Source organism: Dendropsophus ebraccatus, chromosome 1, assembly GCF_027789765.1.
Source record: "Dendropsophus ebraccatus isolate aDenEbr1 chromosome 1, aDenEbr1.pat, whole genome shotgun sequence".
Lineage (NCBI taxonomy): Eukaryota > Metazoa > Chordata > Amphibia > Anura > Hylidae > Dendropsophus > Dendropsophus ebraccatus.
In genome coordinates this window covers 123882605-123895801 of record NC_091454.1, presented here as the reverse complement: position 1 = coordinate 123895801, position 13197 = coordinate 123882605, and the positions used below count along the sequence as shown (strand labels likewise).

General features: G+C 41.7%; 1 protein-coding gene across 1 annotated transcript in view; it reads left to right on the top strand.

The window, feature by feature from the left end:
• Positions 1-13197, top strand: part of SEMA3E (semaphorin 3E) — a 135951-nt gene that overhangs the window by 101662 nt on the left and 21092 nt on the right. Inside the window, exons 6-8 of the mRNA XM_069978361.1 lie at positions 4305-4424; positions 9590-9729; positions 11166-11280. Coding sequence (XP_069834462.1) covers positions 4305-4424; positions 9590-9729; positions 11166-11280 — 375 coding nt within the window. The remainder of the gene's footprint in view (positions 1-4304; positions 4425-9589; positions 9730-11165; positions 11281-13197) is intronic.

Sequence of the window (13197 nt, the reverse complement as noted above, 5' to 3'; positions counted from 1 at the left end):
CATCCTCTAATGGGAATGGCGGCCATGTCTATTTAGCTGGGGAAAAGGGACAATTCTAATTTATTTGGGGGTATTAGGCCAATTATTAGTTTATAAGGTTGGAAATGACAGGTGTCCATCAAATTCAACCTGTGTTGATCCAGAGGAAGGCAAAAACCCCTCGTGAGGCAGACGACAGTAGCCTCATCACAGGGGAAAATTCCTTCCCGACTCCATAATGGCGATCAGAATAATCCCTGGATCAACGTGACCCCTGAAATAGGAATAAGGGACAGAATTTAGATAATGTAGAACCCCAGTGACGTGTGGTGCGCCTTGGAGCGATCCAGTATGCAGAGGCCGGGGGGATCAGGAAAGGTGTCACACGGGAAAATGGTGTCCTTCCTGATCCCCCTGTTACCCCACACTCTGCACTTCTTCTGGGGTCTCCCTTTCTCCAGTGTGGGGGACGTCACCTGGAAAATGTTGTCTTGGTGCGATACGGGGTCCCTCATATCCAGAAGAGCTGGGTCCGCTCCATGGCTGCTAAATATTAGGGCTCTATTACTACTTCTGATATTTTCGGATCGTGCCGCAAGCTACAGGGCAGCGAGGGACTGGAAGAGGGGGTGCTGGTATAAAAGTTATCCCCGTACAGGTGGTGACCTTTATCCCGCAGTGGGAAGATCAGTTCCCAAACGATCTCCCCACTAACTCCGAGGATGGGGGGGAGGGGGCATCTGGGGGCTGCATTCGAGTGTCCCTTCCTACATACACTCTAAGGGTACATGCACACTGCGGAATCGCGACAGATAACCCTTCCTGCATTCCACAGCTGGCACCCGCCGGCGGAGTGATGCAGGCGCACGTCTCCGTCCGTGTCATAGACTCCATTCTATGCACGGGCGGATTCCGCTCTCTGTCCAACGTATTCATTCTTTGAATGGACGACGGAATCCGCCCATGCATAACATGGAGTCTATGACACGGGTGGAGACACGCGCCCGCATCAGTCCGCCGGCGGGTGCCAGCTGCGGAATGCACAAAGGGTTATCCTTCGCCATTCCGCAGTGTGCACGTACCCGAAATCTGTAAGTGTACCCTGAGGTACTGTCACAGAGTGTGTAGAATTTCACACCATACCGTCATCTCTTATTGGGACGGTACTGGCGGAAAAGACGTGTCTGGGGGGCAGCGTACGCTACGCTACTCCCAGACACGTCACTGGATGATGAGGATGATGAGGATGAATGGAGGAAAGAAGGATCCCCCCCATTCATCCTCACTGGCTGTTTCGGTGTCGGAGGTAATAATAACGTATCCCTCTGACGCCGAAAACACCCTGGGGGCCATTTGTATACGGGGACTAGTATATGGGGTATGTAGTGGTGTAGTGTCAAACTTTATTCAATGTAGTGTGGTGTAATGTAGTGTTTTTTACGTGTTTTTTTACAGTAAGTATAAAAAAAAAACCTACGCCAACAAAGGAGTTGCTGATAAATGCCGCACTTATGTGCGGCACTTATCAGCAGACCGTGGCAGTAGAATATAAAAAAAAACACCCTACGCCAAAAAGGAGGAGTTGCTGATTAGCAGCGCACTTTCGTGCGATGCTGATCAACACTCAGCGGCGATAGGGTGCGGAAAATAGAAAAAAAAAAATTGAAAAAAAAAAAAAAAAAATTTCTACATTCTGAACATCCCTGTAGCTGCTGATAAGTGTATTACACATATCAGCCGCTAGAGGGCAGCAGAGCGCAAAATACGGAAAGAGCCGACGCTGGAGCCGAAAATAGCCGAGAGAAGCCGAACGTGACGTCACGGAAGAAGCCGAAGACCCGAACGAAGACGAGGATGCCGCGAACCCGGAAGACGCCGATCAGGAGCCCGGGACAGGTGAGTAATGTACAAATACCTGCTCTGGACCCCTCGGCTACCTAGCTGAGGGGTCCAGGGCAGGTATTTACTATATTGTGGGACTCTGATCGCCGTGCCACCGGCCCGATCGCTGTGAACGGCCGGCCGGCCGTTCACGGCGATCGGGCCGGTGGCACGGCGATCACCATTACTTTTTACAGTAATGGCGGTCGGTGCCGTCCTCGGACAGCACCGACCGCCATTTTTTTCCGGGTCATCGGGCCACCGATGGCCCGGAAAGGTTCCGATCGCCGCTATTGGCTGATCTGAATTGATCAGCCTATAGCGGCGATCGTAAGCACGGGGGGTGTTAACCACCCCCCGTGCCGTGAAGCTAAGATGGCCTGCTATGATTTATAGCAGGCCATCTTCCCCGACCGCTGTGTGTGAACACGCAGCGATCGGGGAAACATCGGGCGTAAATTTACGCCCTGATGCGCCAAGTACCAGGGCGCGAGGGCGTAAGTTTACGCCCGATGTCGTTAAGGGGTTAAGACAGCAGACTTTTTTTTAGCCTGGACGGCATTGTATTGAAGTCTGGTGCGGCCGTGCAAAAGAATGTTAATCTTAATTAATAACGGCCGTTTTTCCATTGACAACGGCGGTTATCAATCTTTCATGCACACATGGATGCAGTCTGTTCATCCGTAGTGTGTATGGAAATAAATGCTTAATTGATTTTCCCGAATGTGCCACATGGAATTAACTGTTTTTCGGGCTGTCAAAGCTCTGACAGCTACAGTGAAATTCAAACAACGGCCTAATGGTAAACAGGCAGTTCAGCCATAACTAATACCAATCACATCACAATCTTCAAGTAAACATGAAAGGAGTATTCAGTAATTAAAGGCCATTTACTGTATAGAAAAGCCATCCCACACGTACAGAGACTGTTAAAGTAGCATTTCATGTCTTAGTTTTAAACTAGATTGTCATTTACGATTATAATGTTAAGTTGTCCAGATATTTTGGGTCCTAAAAGTCAATATCTATGGATTTTAATACATTTTTCCATAAAGTTATGTAATATAAACTGATTTCAGCAGTAGTACTTTGAAATACATACATTAGTTCATCTACACTAATGCTGTTGGCCTATCTTTCAAATCTAGTGCTAATGTAGGCTTGCCATCTAGTGGTCATTCACTTTAGTTATCTCTTGTTTCATGATGAGCTGGATGTAAGCTTCATTTATATTACATTTCATTAATATGAGGGGGGGGGGAATGTTGCATATGCCTTACTTTATCCCGCAAGATGTTTCTTTTTTATAGATCTGATGTGTTTAGCTGGTGGAATGCTACATATAAAGTATCTCCAGCATTTTAGTTACAAAAACTATACTGCATTTAATGCAAAAAAATGTTTTGTACTATACAGTATGTCACTGAACTAGTAAAAATTTGATAAATAGCTAGATAATACGCACAGACAGCCGCGCTACATGGAGAACAGCCTGTGACAGTGCATGCAGTCCATGCCCTAAGTATATAGTGATGCTGAAAAAAACACAGCACTCCATGCACTTGTGCAAAAAGGTGACAAGTATTTATTGCATCAAGAAAAAATTTACTCATGACTTGAAAAAGATCCTGAGGGGATTGATATGTATGTTTTGGGCACTTGAAATAATAAATACATTTTACCTATTTGTGTCACTGCAGCCCTGCATATTTTTAGACTCTCTCAATAGAAAGATAAGCACAAACATAGGAACGAATAACAGAGAGAGCTCAAAATGGTACCATAATGAACTGCAACAGTAGTATGTACCATATGTTGTTTGCCTGGAACCATGTGGATCTGCTAAAAACAAAATGTATAAAATCTATGTTGGGCGCCAACTGTTCTGGATTTATATTGACTGTCTGCTCCAAATGAACAATTAAACGTATTATCTCATGCGCATGGAGAAGAATTACAGGGAAACTTGGCACGAGGCCAAAGCAAATCTAATTTATTAAAAAATAGTAAGCAGTATATATCTTCAGGGGGGGTGTCCCCCTCCTGAGGTCTATATCATAGTTTCATTTGCTAAAGAATATAATAATCATTTACATAAGCATAAAGGTATGTAAACACTATAAAGCATTTCAGAAGGTCAGCGCCATATTGTAATGGCTTCACTAAATATACAAAATATGACATCCTTAACAATATGTTAACGGCATACCCAACCTTATGATCAGGGAAATTACCATGAATTACTATGTCTAATTTTTCCTTTTATTTCTCATTGTCTTTATGAGGACAGATATTTAACAATGTTTCTGTTATAACCTTGTAATGTAAACTGTACTACTATATTTTTTACCTTTTTGGATTATTATGTTCTGTTTTGTATTTTACACATTTGGAAAACAATATAAACCTTTGAAAGTAAAGAGGAACGATTTATTCCACTACAGGTGGTGAATTATTTGTTGGCCTCTACAATGACTTCTGGGGACGAGATGCTACTTTATTCAGAAGCATGGGAAATCTGCCATATATAAGAACAGAGCATGATGATGATCGCCTACTAAAAGGTTAATTATATAAACGTTAACTCATGTTCAACCTAGCGATCATGTGTTTTATCTTATTTTTAATTTTCTTTAACCCTTTGAGGACCAGGCCCTAAATGACCCAGTAGACCGCGCAAATTGTGTTCTTTGTGCTTACGTTTTTCCTCCTCCCCTTCTAAGAGCTCCAGCACTTTCAGTTTTCTATCTACAATGCCATGTAAGGGCTTGTTTTTTACAGGAATAGTTGTACTTTGTAATGGCATCTTTCATTCTACCATAACATGTATGATGGAACCCGAAAATTATTATTTATGAAGATATTAATTGGTGAAATCATAAAAAAAATGCAATATGGTAACTTTTAAGGGGTTCCTGTGTCTACGTAATGCACTTTATGGTAAAAGCGAAATGATAACATTATTCTATAGGTCAGTCTGAACACAACCATATGCAGGTTTTCACAGATTTTCTAATTTTAGATATATTTTTTTAATGAAATCCTTTTTTTGGGCAATTAATTATTAATAAAATGGGCCTATTGTGACGCTTATAGCGCTTTTATTTTTTCACCTATGGGGCTGTATGGGGTGTCATTTTTTTCCGCCATGATCTCTAGTTTTTACTAATACCATATTAGTGAAGATAGGACGTTTGATCACTTTTTATTGATTTTTTTTATATATAATGTAACATAAAATCGGTAATCCGCGCACATTTTTCCCTCTTTTCGTGTACGCCGTTTACTGTTCGCACTGACGCTTGTTATATTTTAATAGATCGGACAATTACACACGCTACAGTATATTATATGTTTGTTTATTTATTTTTATATGTTTTATTTATATAATGGGAAAGGGGAGTGATTTCAACTTTTATTGGGGGAGGGGCTTTGGGGTAGTGTATTAGTGATTTTAACATTTTTTTTTTACGCATTTTAAGTCCCTTTGGGAGACTTGTACATACATTACTTTGATTTTTACACTGATCATTGCTAAGCCATAGGCATAGCATTGATCAGTGTTATTGGCGCTCTGCTCATTGAGCCTGCCTGCGCGGTTAGAGACCTCCGGCGGTCCATTTCAACGATCGGGACCCCCGCAGTCACACTGCGGGGGCCCAATCGGTAAGTGACAGGGGACTCCCCCTGTCACTTACACTTAAATGCCATGGCCACGGCGTTTAAGGAGTTCATGGCACGCTGCAGCGTGTCATTAACAGTGAGGTGCTGGCTGCTGATTGCAGCCGGCCACCACCTGCTATGAACCACACTCCGCTCCGGAGCACGCTTCATAGCTCAGGACGTACAGGTCTTCCTTGGTCGTCTGGGCACAGACTTCCAGGACGTGCCGGTACGTCCTAAGTCGTCTAGGGGTTAAAATGGGACTCGATCTGAAAAAAGTATACAGCTGGGGCTCCATACAGGAAGCTAAATTGCATGTTCCAAATATTTTGCAGGATCTAAGTGGAAAAAACATTCTACAAGTAGTAATTTTTTGTCTGCTCAAATCCTGCAACATGAACAGAGATCAGACAGAAACCCAACTAGTTTGAAGTCAGTGGGATCTTCCTGCATCTGTTAATATCCAATCTTGTGGCCTTGTGGCACTAAATGGACTCTCCTGTGGAGGTTGCTAGTAGAGTCCCAGCAGTAGTCTGAACCTAGTCACACATAGCATACACACACACACACACACACACACAAAAAAAAAAATCTTTGTTTTGAAAATGCCTATGAGGCTATGTTCCCACTATTGGATTTTAGCAGGAAAACATTGCCATCTATTGATAATTAGGACTTCAAATAATGATGATGAGCATTATTTGTGGCCGTCATTATAAATAGACCTCTTCCTTTTGCCTTTAAGTGACATCCTGTTCCTGTAGGGGGAACATAGCCTTAATCTGATTAATTAATCTGAACTACATAATAGATATGACATATGAATATGAACTTTTCCTTACCTGCTGCCACTTTCTGGTAAACTGTAAGTAACCATAATCAGTTTATAATATTGCACTATTATAAAAAAAAAAAAAAAGCAACTGTGTAGAAAAGAATATACCTTGGTCTAAGAGTAACTTGCTTTAATAGCATTTTAGTTTAAAGGAGAATTCCGGGGTCTGGTAAAAAAAAAACAATTTTCAAATAAACAAGGGATCATGTCTAACTTTTATGTAGTAACAGTTTGAGCCCAAAATGGTTTCTCTCTGACCCCCACATCACCTGTTCTGATCATCACCTGGTCTCTCTTCACTTCCTGTTTGAGCTCCCAGCTCCTCTTCCTCGTGGCTCTTACAATGCCACACCTACTGTACACTCCCCTCTGCTCTTTGTCCAGCCCACCTTCTGAATATTCTTATTACTCTCATTAACCTATATCCCCGCCCCTTCATCCTGCATAGCATCACTAGTACGGAGTCTGCATGGCCTGAGGGGACCTGTTGCTGAAGTCTGAAGTATCTTCTACCAACAGCTTAGCAAAATAGTAAATCATTATACTCCAAAAACAGCACATAGATATGCACCTTTACTATCTAACATATAGTGTAGAAACATGACAGTATTGATTTCACATCCCCTGTTGTAAACCCCCCCCTCCTCCCGTTATGATCGCTGCACAGACAGCCTGGCCGGCTGAGGAGACAGTGAAAGATTATCTCCCCCTGCACTCCCCCCTCCCTTCCTCCCGTTATGATCGGTGCACAGAAGTCCTTTCAGTGTCTGCACAGCCTGCCTGACTTTCTGTGCACCGATCATAACGGGAGGAAGGGAGGGGGGAGTGCAGGGGGAGATAATCTTTCACTGTCTCCTCAGCCGGCCAGGCTGTCTCCTCCTGCACTCTTCTCTCCACCCCCCCACCCCCCCTCCTCCTGTTGAGTGAACAGAGTGAGGTGTTTGCAGAGCCTGCATAAGCCTGTCATGCTTTCATCCACCTCACCTCCCACCCCTGTTCTGGTACCTGCCTTCCACCTCAATCAAAATCTCTATTTCTGAATGTACTGAATGGTTGCAAACACAAAACTAATATGAATAGCAAGTACAACAACACTGAGCTGTTGCTAGCACTGGTGTATATACATATGTACTTGTACTTTTGCTAGCAACATCTATCTATCTATCTCCTATCTATCTATCTCCTATCTATCTATCTATCTATCTATCTCCTATCTATCTATCTATCTATATATCTATCTATCTATCTATCTCCTATCTATCTATCTCCTATCTATCTATCTATCTATCTATCTATCTATCTATCTCTATGCCAATAATATCATGGTGTACACACAAGGGGATGGGCAACAGCATCACTAAAAAATGCAGCTCCCTGCTTCCCTACTGCTGCAGTGTCAGTGACACTGCTCTTGTTGTTCTATTCATTGCATATAGAGGACGATAATACTGACAATAGATCATAATACTGATGCTCCCTGCTGCTGCAGTGTCAGTAACACTGCTCTTGGTATTATATTCAGTATATATGGATGGCAATAATACTGACACCAGTATTGGTGTCAGTGTTATCACCATCCATATACATTGAATAGAACACCAAGAGCAGTGTTACTGACACTGCAGCAGCAGGGAGCATCAGTATTATGATCTATTGTCAGTATTATCGTCCTCTATATGCAGTGAATAGAACACCAAGAGCAGCAGGGAGCAGCAGTATTATGATCTATTGTCAGTATTATCGTCCTCTATATGCAGTGAATAGAACACCAAGAGCAGCAGGGAGCAGCAGTATTATGATCTATTGTCAGTATAATCGTCCTGTATATGCAGTGAATAGAACACCAAGAGCAGTGTCACTGACACTGCAGCAGCAGGGAAACAGGGAGCTGCTATTGTATATGAATTTCCATTGCTGCTATCTTTTTATAGTGCCCCATAAATAAATAATCTGAGTGAAAAAAGGCAAACATTATAAAAATATCATGTTTTTAGCCATTTTGGCTTACCTTTCCACAGAGGATTACACAGGCATCAAAGTAAACTTTCACACTGCAGCATGCCAGACGAGGAGTAATGAAAACAGTCCAAGACAAGCCAGGTTCTAAAGAAAACTTTTATTGTTTTGCAATTTGTACATGTTAGGGGGGATGGGAACAGCATTGCCCACCTTAGCTCACCTTAGCCCACCACAATAAAAAGCTCTACTCATCGGCTAGGCACACAGCAGTCACATGGTGTTCAGGGCTGTTTGCTCTGCCCTGAGAACCATGTGACCAGAAATCCCGTCCAGGAAGGAGGAAGTGCTGATTGCCTAGTCTGCATATGCATGAGGCTGGGGGCGTGCCAAGGCTCACAGGCGTGCCAACTGCACAGAAGAACACTTCAGGAACGCCCCGGATCGTGACGTTGACTGCTGCACGTCACGACCCATGAAGCTGCAGGGGACCAGGGACTCGTCGTGACATAGGCAAGAGAAGAGGAAGTAGTGGACTTCCGGCGGCTGGAGGCAGCAGGAAAACTCTGGTAAGGGAATGTAATCAGTAATCAGTGTATATTGAGATGTTATATAACTTTTTATGTGGGGAGGGAATAGGGCAAAAAAATTTTCACCGGACTTCTCCTTTAAGAGCTCACATTTTTTTCAAAATTGTGACTTGGTTTAAGAGCATTGCTTTGGTTTAAGAGCTACCTGTACTGGGTTGGAGGACGAGTGGAGGATGGGCATAGTCTGCATAGCGTGGTCTACAGCACTGTACTCTGACCCAGGAAGTCTCCCTCACCTTCCAAATCATAGCTGATCCTCTTCAGGCTAGGGCTTACATCAGGGGACAGGACTGTAGAGGTAATCTCTCCCTAGCTGTAACCCCTTTCTCCCTGGACAGAGTGCTGCATGTATGTGCCCACATATACCCTGCTCATTCCTTCATGCTCCTTGCAGTCCCTTGTGTTTCCCATCCTCTCCATTACTGTACAGTAACTTATAATATCACATACTCAGCTGTTTCTGAATGTTTGTTTCATTTGTTTTACATGTTATTCAGAATAATAAATCATATTTGGGGTGTGGAACCAATTGTCTGCATTTCTATAATTTCTTATGAGAAAATTTGCTTTGGTTTAAGAGTGGTTTTGGATTACAAGCACGGTCCCGGAACGAATTATGCTCATAATCCAAGGCACCACTGTATATAAATTCATGCTGTTTGTTATTTTTTGGGTTTTTTTCAAGAACCAAAGTTTGTAGGATCCTACTTGATCCCAGACAATGAAGACAAAGATGACAATAAAATATACTTCTTTTACACTGAAAAGGCAATAGAAGGCGATGGAGTCCAAGCTCTTTATTCTCGAGTGGGACGAGTCTGTGCTGTAAGTATTTCTGTATATTACAACATAACCATATGCATTAACTTAGGGAAAATTTCACATTGTTGGGGTTTTCTTTTGTAACTACCATAATTATTCAGTATGAAAGAGCCCTATATCTCCTTCAGTGCTTCATAAAAACCTATCCAGAATACTCCCTCAGTATCTTACTGGGAAATGTCATTGAAAATCTTGCACAGGGGCTACAGAGCTCCCCAACAAAATTTCTTCGTTCCAGGTATGGAGAGACCACTAGTGATGAGTGAATAGTATTTGATCAAATAGCTATTTGATTGAATAGTACGATATTCACACTATTCGATTGCATTCAAATATTCGAACGATAACGCAGTAAAAATTCGATTTGTGAGTGTGGGATAATACCTGTTATCTTGCTACTACTGATACCGTACTACTAGACCAAAACGTACGCTTCTACTTTACGTTCGTAATTTGTTCATGAATTTTCAACGAACACGAATCGATCACAAACATTTTTTTTGTTGTTTGTTTTCGGGATCCGAAACAAACATTGGGATGTTCGCTCATCACTAGTGTTAGATGCACCGTGGCATGCTTCCCCTGCTGTCCCATATGCATTCCAGAGGTTTTGGCATCATTTCCTGAGGTGTCATTGTGCACTTGGTGCCTTCCTAATGAATTGATTTCCAGGTCCCAAGTATTTTTCTCCCATAGACTATAATGAGTTTCAATATTCGGTCGAATATACGAATATGAGGAGCTATTCGAATCAAATTTCGAATTATCGAATATTTCACTATTCGCTCATTTCATGAGACCACCACTGACCACTTCCATTGTTTATTGGATTGTTCCCAGATTAAGGCATTATAGGAGTCATGTCTTTGCCACCGCACATATTCCCTTTACATTCCCCCTGCAACCACCTTGGTTGCTCTTTAGTCAACTCCCTGAAACTGACACAACTCTCCCCCACAAATATATATGTTTACTCTTCTATATCTTTGCAGCGGCTAGGAAAACAATATTACAGACGTGGTTAGCACCCAATATACCTACTCTCTACATCTTTCTAGAAAAACTCATCTTCCTACTAATGATGGATTAGTTGGAGGCATCTCTGAACAATGGTCACCAATTGTTACACTGCTTCCGCCCCACATAAAGGACCATATTGCTACAATACAACCACATAGTTTCTAAAATAGAATGGCATAGAGAATGACCCTCTAACCTAAAATTATTTCAAACCTGCGCTCACCTGCTTTGTGCATCTCATTACATGATCTTCTCACATGTGTCTATATGTATATTAGACAAGTATTTTGGCTTGATTTTACATATGCACAGTTGCAAAAAGTTTCTACCACTATGAGTGGACATGGGAAGATTGTAACATTAATCTAATTTATGAGTGGAGAAAAATAATGAACCATATATTTACTTTATTTTTTTAGAATGACGTTGGGGGACAGAGAATGATGGTAAATAAATGGACCACTTTTCTGAAAGCCAGATTGACCTGTTCGGTGCCTGGTCATAATGGGATTGATACACATTTTGATGAACTTGGTAAGCATATTAGCTTCTGATGTTAGCATGTTACTTGTTCACTTTTGTTTTTTGTTTGTTTTTACTTCCTATCTCTGTTTTGTTTTTTTCTGGCATTCATAATTCATACTTATAAAAAGAATAGCAGTCAGTAAAGTTGCCCATACATTTTATATTAAAGTATAAGGTCTAAAGGGGGCTTCTCAAGTCTCCACTGATAGATGATGAATTATCACTGCCCAAGTCTTTTGTTTTCAGAAGGATAAGCCAGCACCAGAGCTGTCTGGTTATGGCTTACCCCTCCCCACAGACAAATGTTTTTGCACTATTTATGGGGAAGACATCAGAGATTACTGTTGGGAGAAATAATTAGGCCAACAGTTTACTAAAAGTTTATATTAACATCCTGAATTTTTTAACCTCTTAAGGACGCATGACGTACCGGTACGTCATGCGTCCGCAAGAGGAGTCCAGAGCAGGGCCGTGCGGCGGCCGCGCTCTGATCCGCTGCGATCCCGGGTGCCACGTGTAGCACGGGACTGCGGCTATCAGCGGGCACAGTCCGATCACCGTGCCCACTAATTAAGTAATCGGAGGCAGCTGTCAAAGTTGACAACTGCATCAAATAACTGGTATGCAGCCGTCCCTGGTTTCTAGTGGCAGAGATCGTCCCCCCCGGGACGTTGTCCCGGAGGAGCGATCTCCTCATCAGTTACCTGCCGGGGTCTTCGCCAGAATGACGCTGATCCCAGCTCGGCACTTGGTTGTTTTCGGCTGCAGCAATATAACTATATACAGCATAGATCAATGAGAGATCAGAATGCATATACTAGTCCCCCAGAAAAAAAAAAAAAAAAAAAAAAGAGTGTTGTTGTTAATAAAAAGCCCCCTCCCTAATAAAAGTTTGAATCACCCCCCTTTCCCCTTGTTATAAATAAATAAATAAACAAACAAACATGTTTGCTATCACAGCATGCGTAATCGCCCATACTATTAATTTATCACATTCCTGATCTCGCACGGTAAACGGCGTAAGCGCAAAAAAATCCCAAAGTGCAAAATTGCACATTTTTGGTCGCATCAAATCCAGAAAAAACGTAATAAAAAACGATCAAAAAGTCATATAGGAGCAATAAAGGTACCAATAGAAAGAACACATCATGGCGCAAAAAATGACACCTCACACAGCCCCATAGACCAAAGGAAAAAAGTGCTATAAGCCTGGGAATAGAGCGATTTTAAGGAACACATATTTGTTAACAATGGTTTGAATTTTTTACAAGCCATCAGATAATATAAAAGTTATACATGTTATATATCATTTTAATCGTAATGACTTGAGGAACATGCCTAACAAGTCAGTTTTACCCCAGGGAGAATGGCGTAAAAACAAATACCCCCCAAATAAACAAAATGTGTTGGGTTTTTTTTGTTCAATTTCACCACACATTGATTTCGTTTTCTGGTTTTGCAGTGTACTTTATGCAAAAATTCAGCCTGTCATTGCAAAGTACAATTAGTAACGCAAAAAAATAAGGGCTCATGTGGGTCTCTAGGTGGAAAAATGCAACTGCTATGGCCTTTTAAACACAAGGAGGAAAAAACAAAAAACGCAAAAATGAAAATTGGCTCCGAACTTAAGAGGTTAATCAGGCCAAGTTTAAAGAAATACATTTGTAGTACATATGGTATTTGTAATATGTTGTCATAATATTCAGATTACAGAAGAAATACCATCAGCATGTGATCAGTATTTTATCCGTATTTTGCACAATAGCTGCTAAAGTATTGTCTTCTAGACAGGAAATAGAATTGTACTGTACAAATTGTATGACAAAATAAATGGTGATACAAATGAAATATATATCCAACACATTATAATTCATAGATCTTAACCCTTTAAGGACAGAGCAAATTTCGATTTTTGCGTTTTCGGTT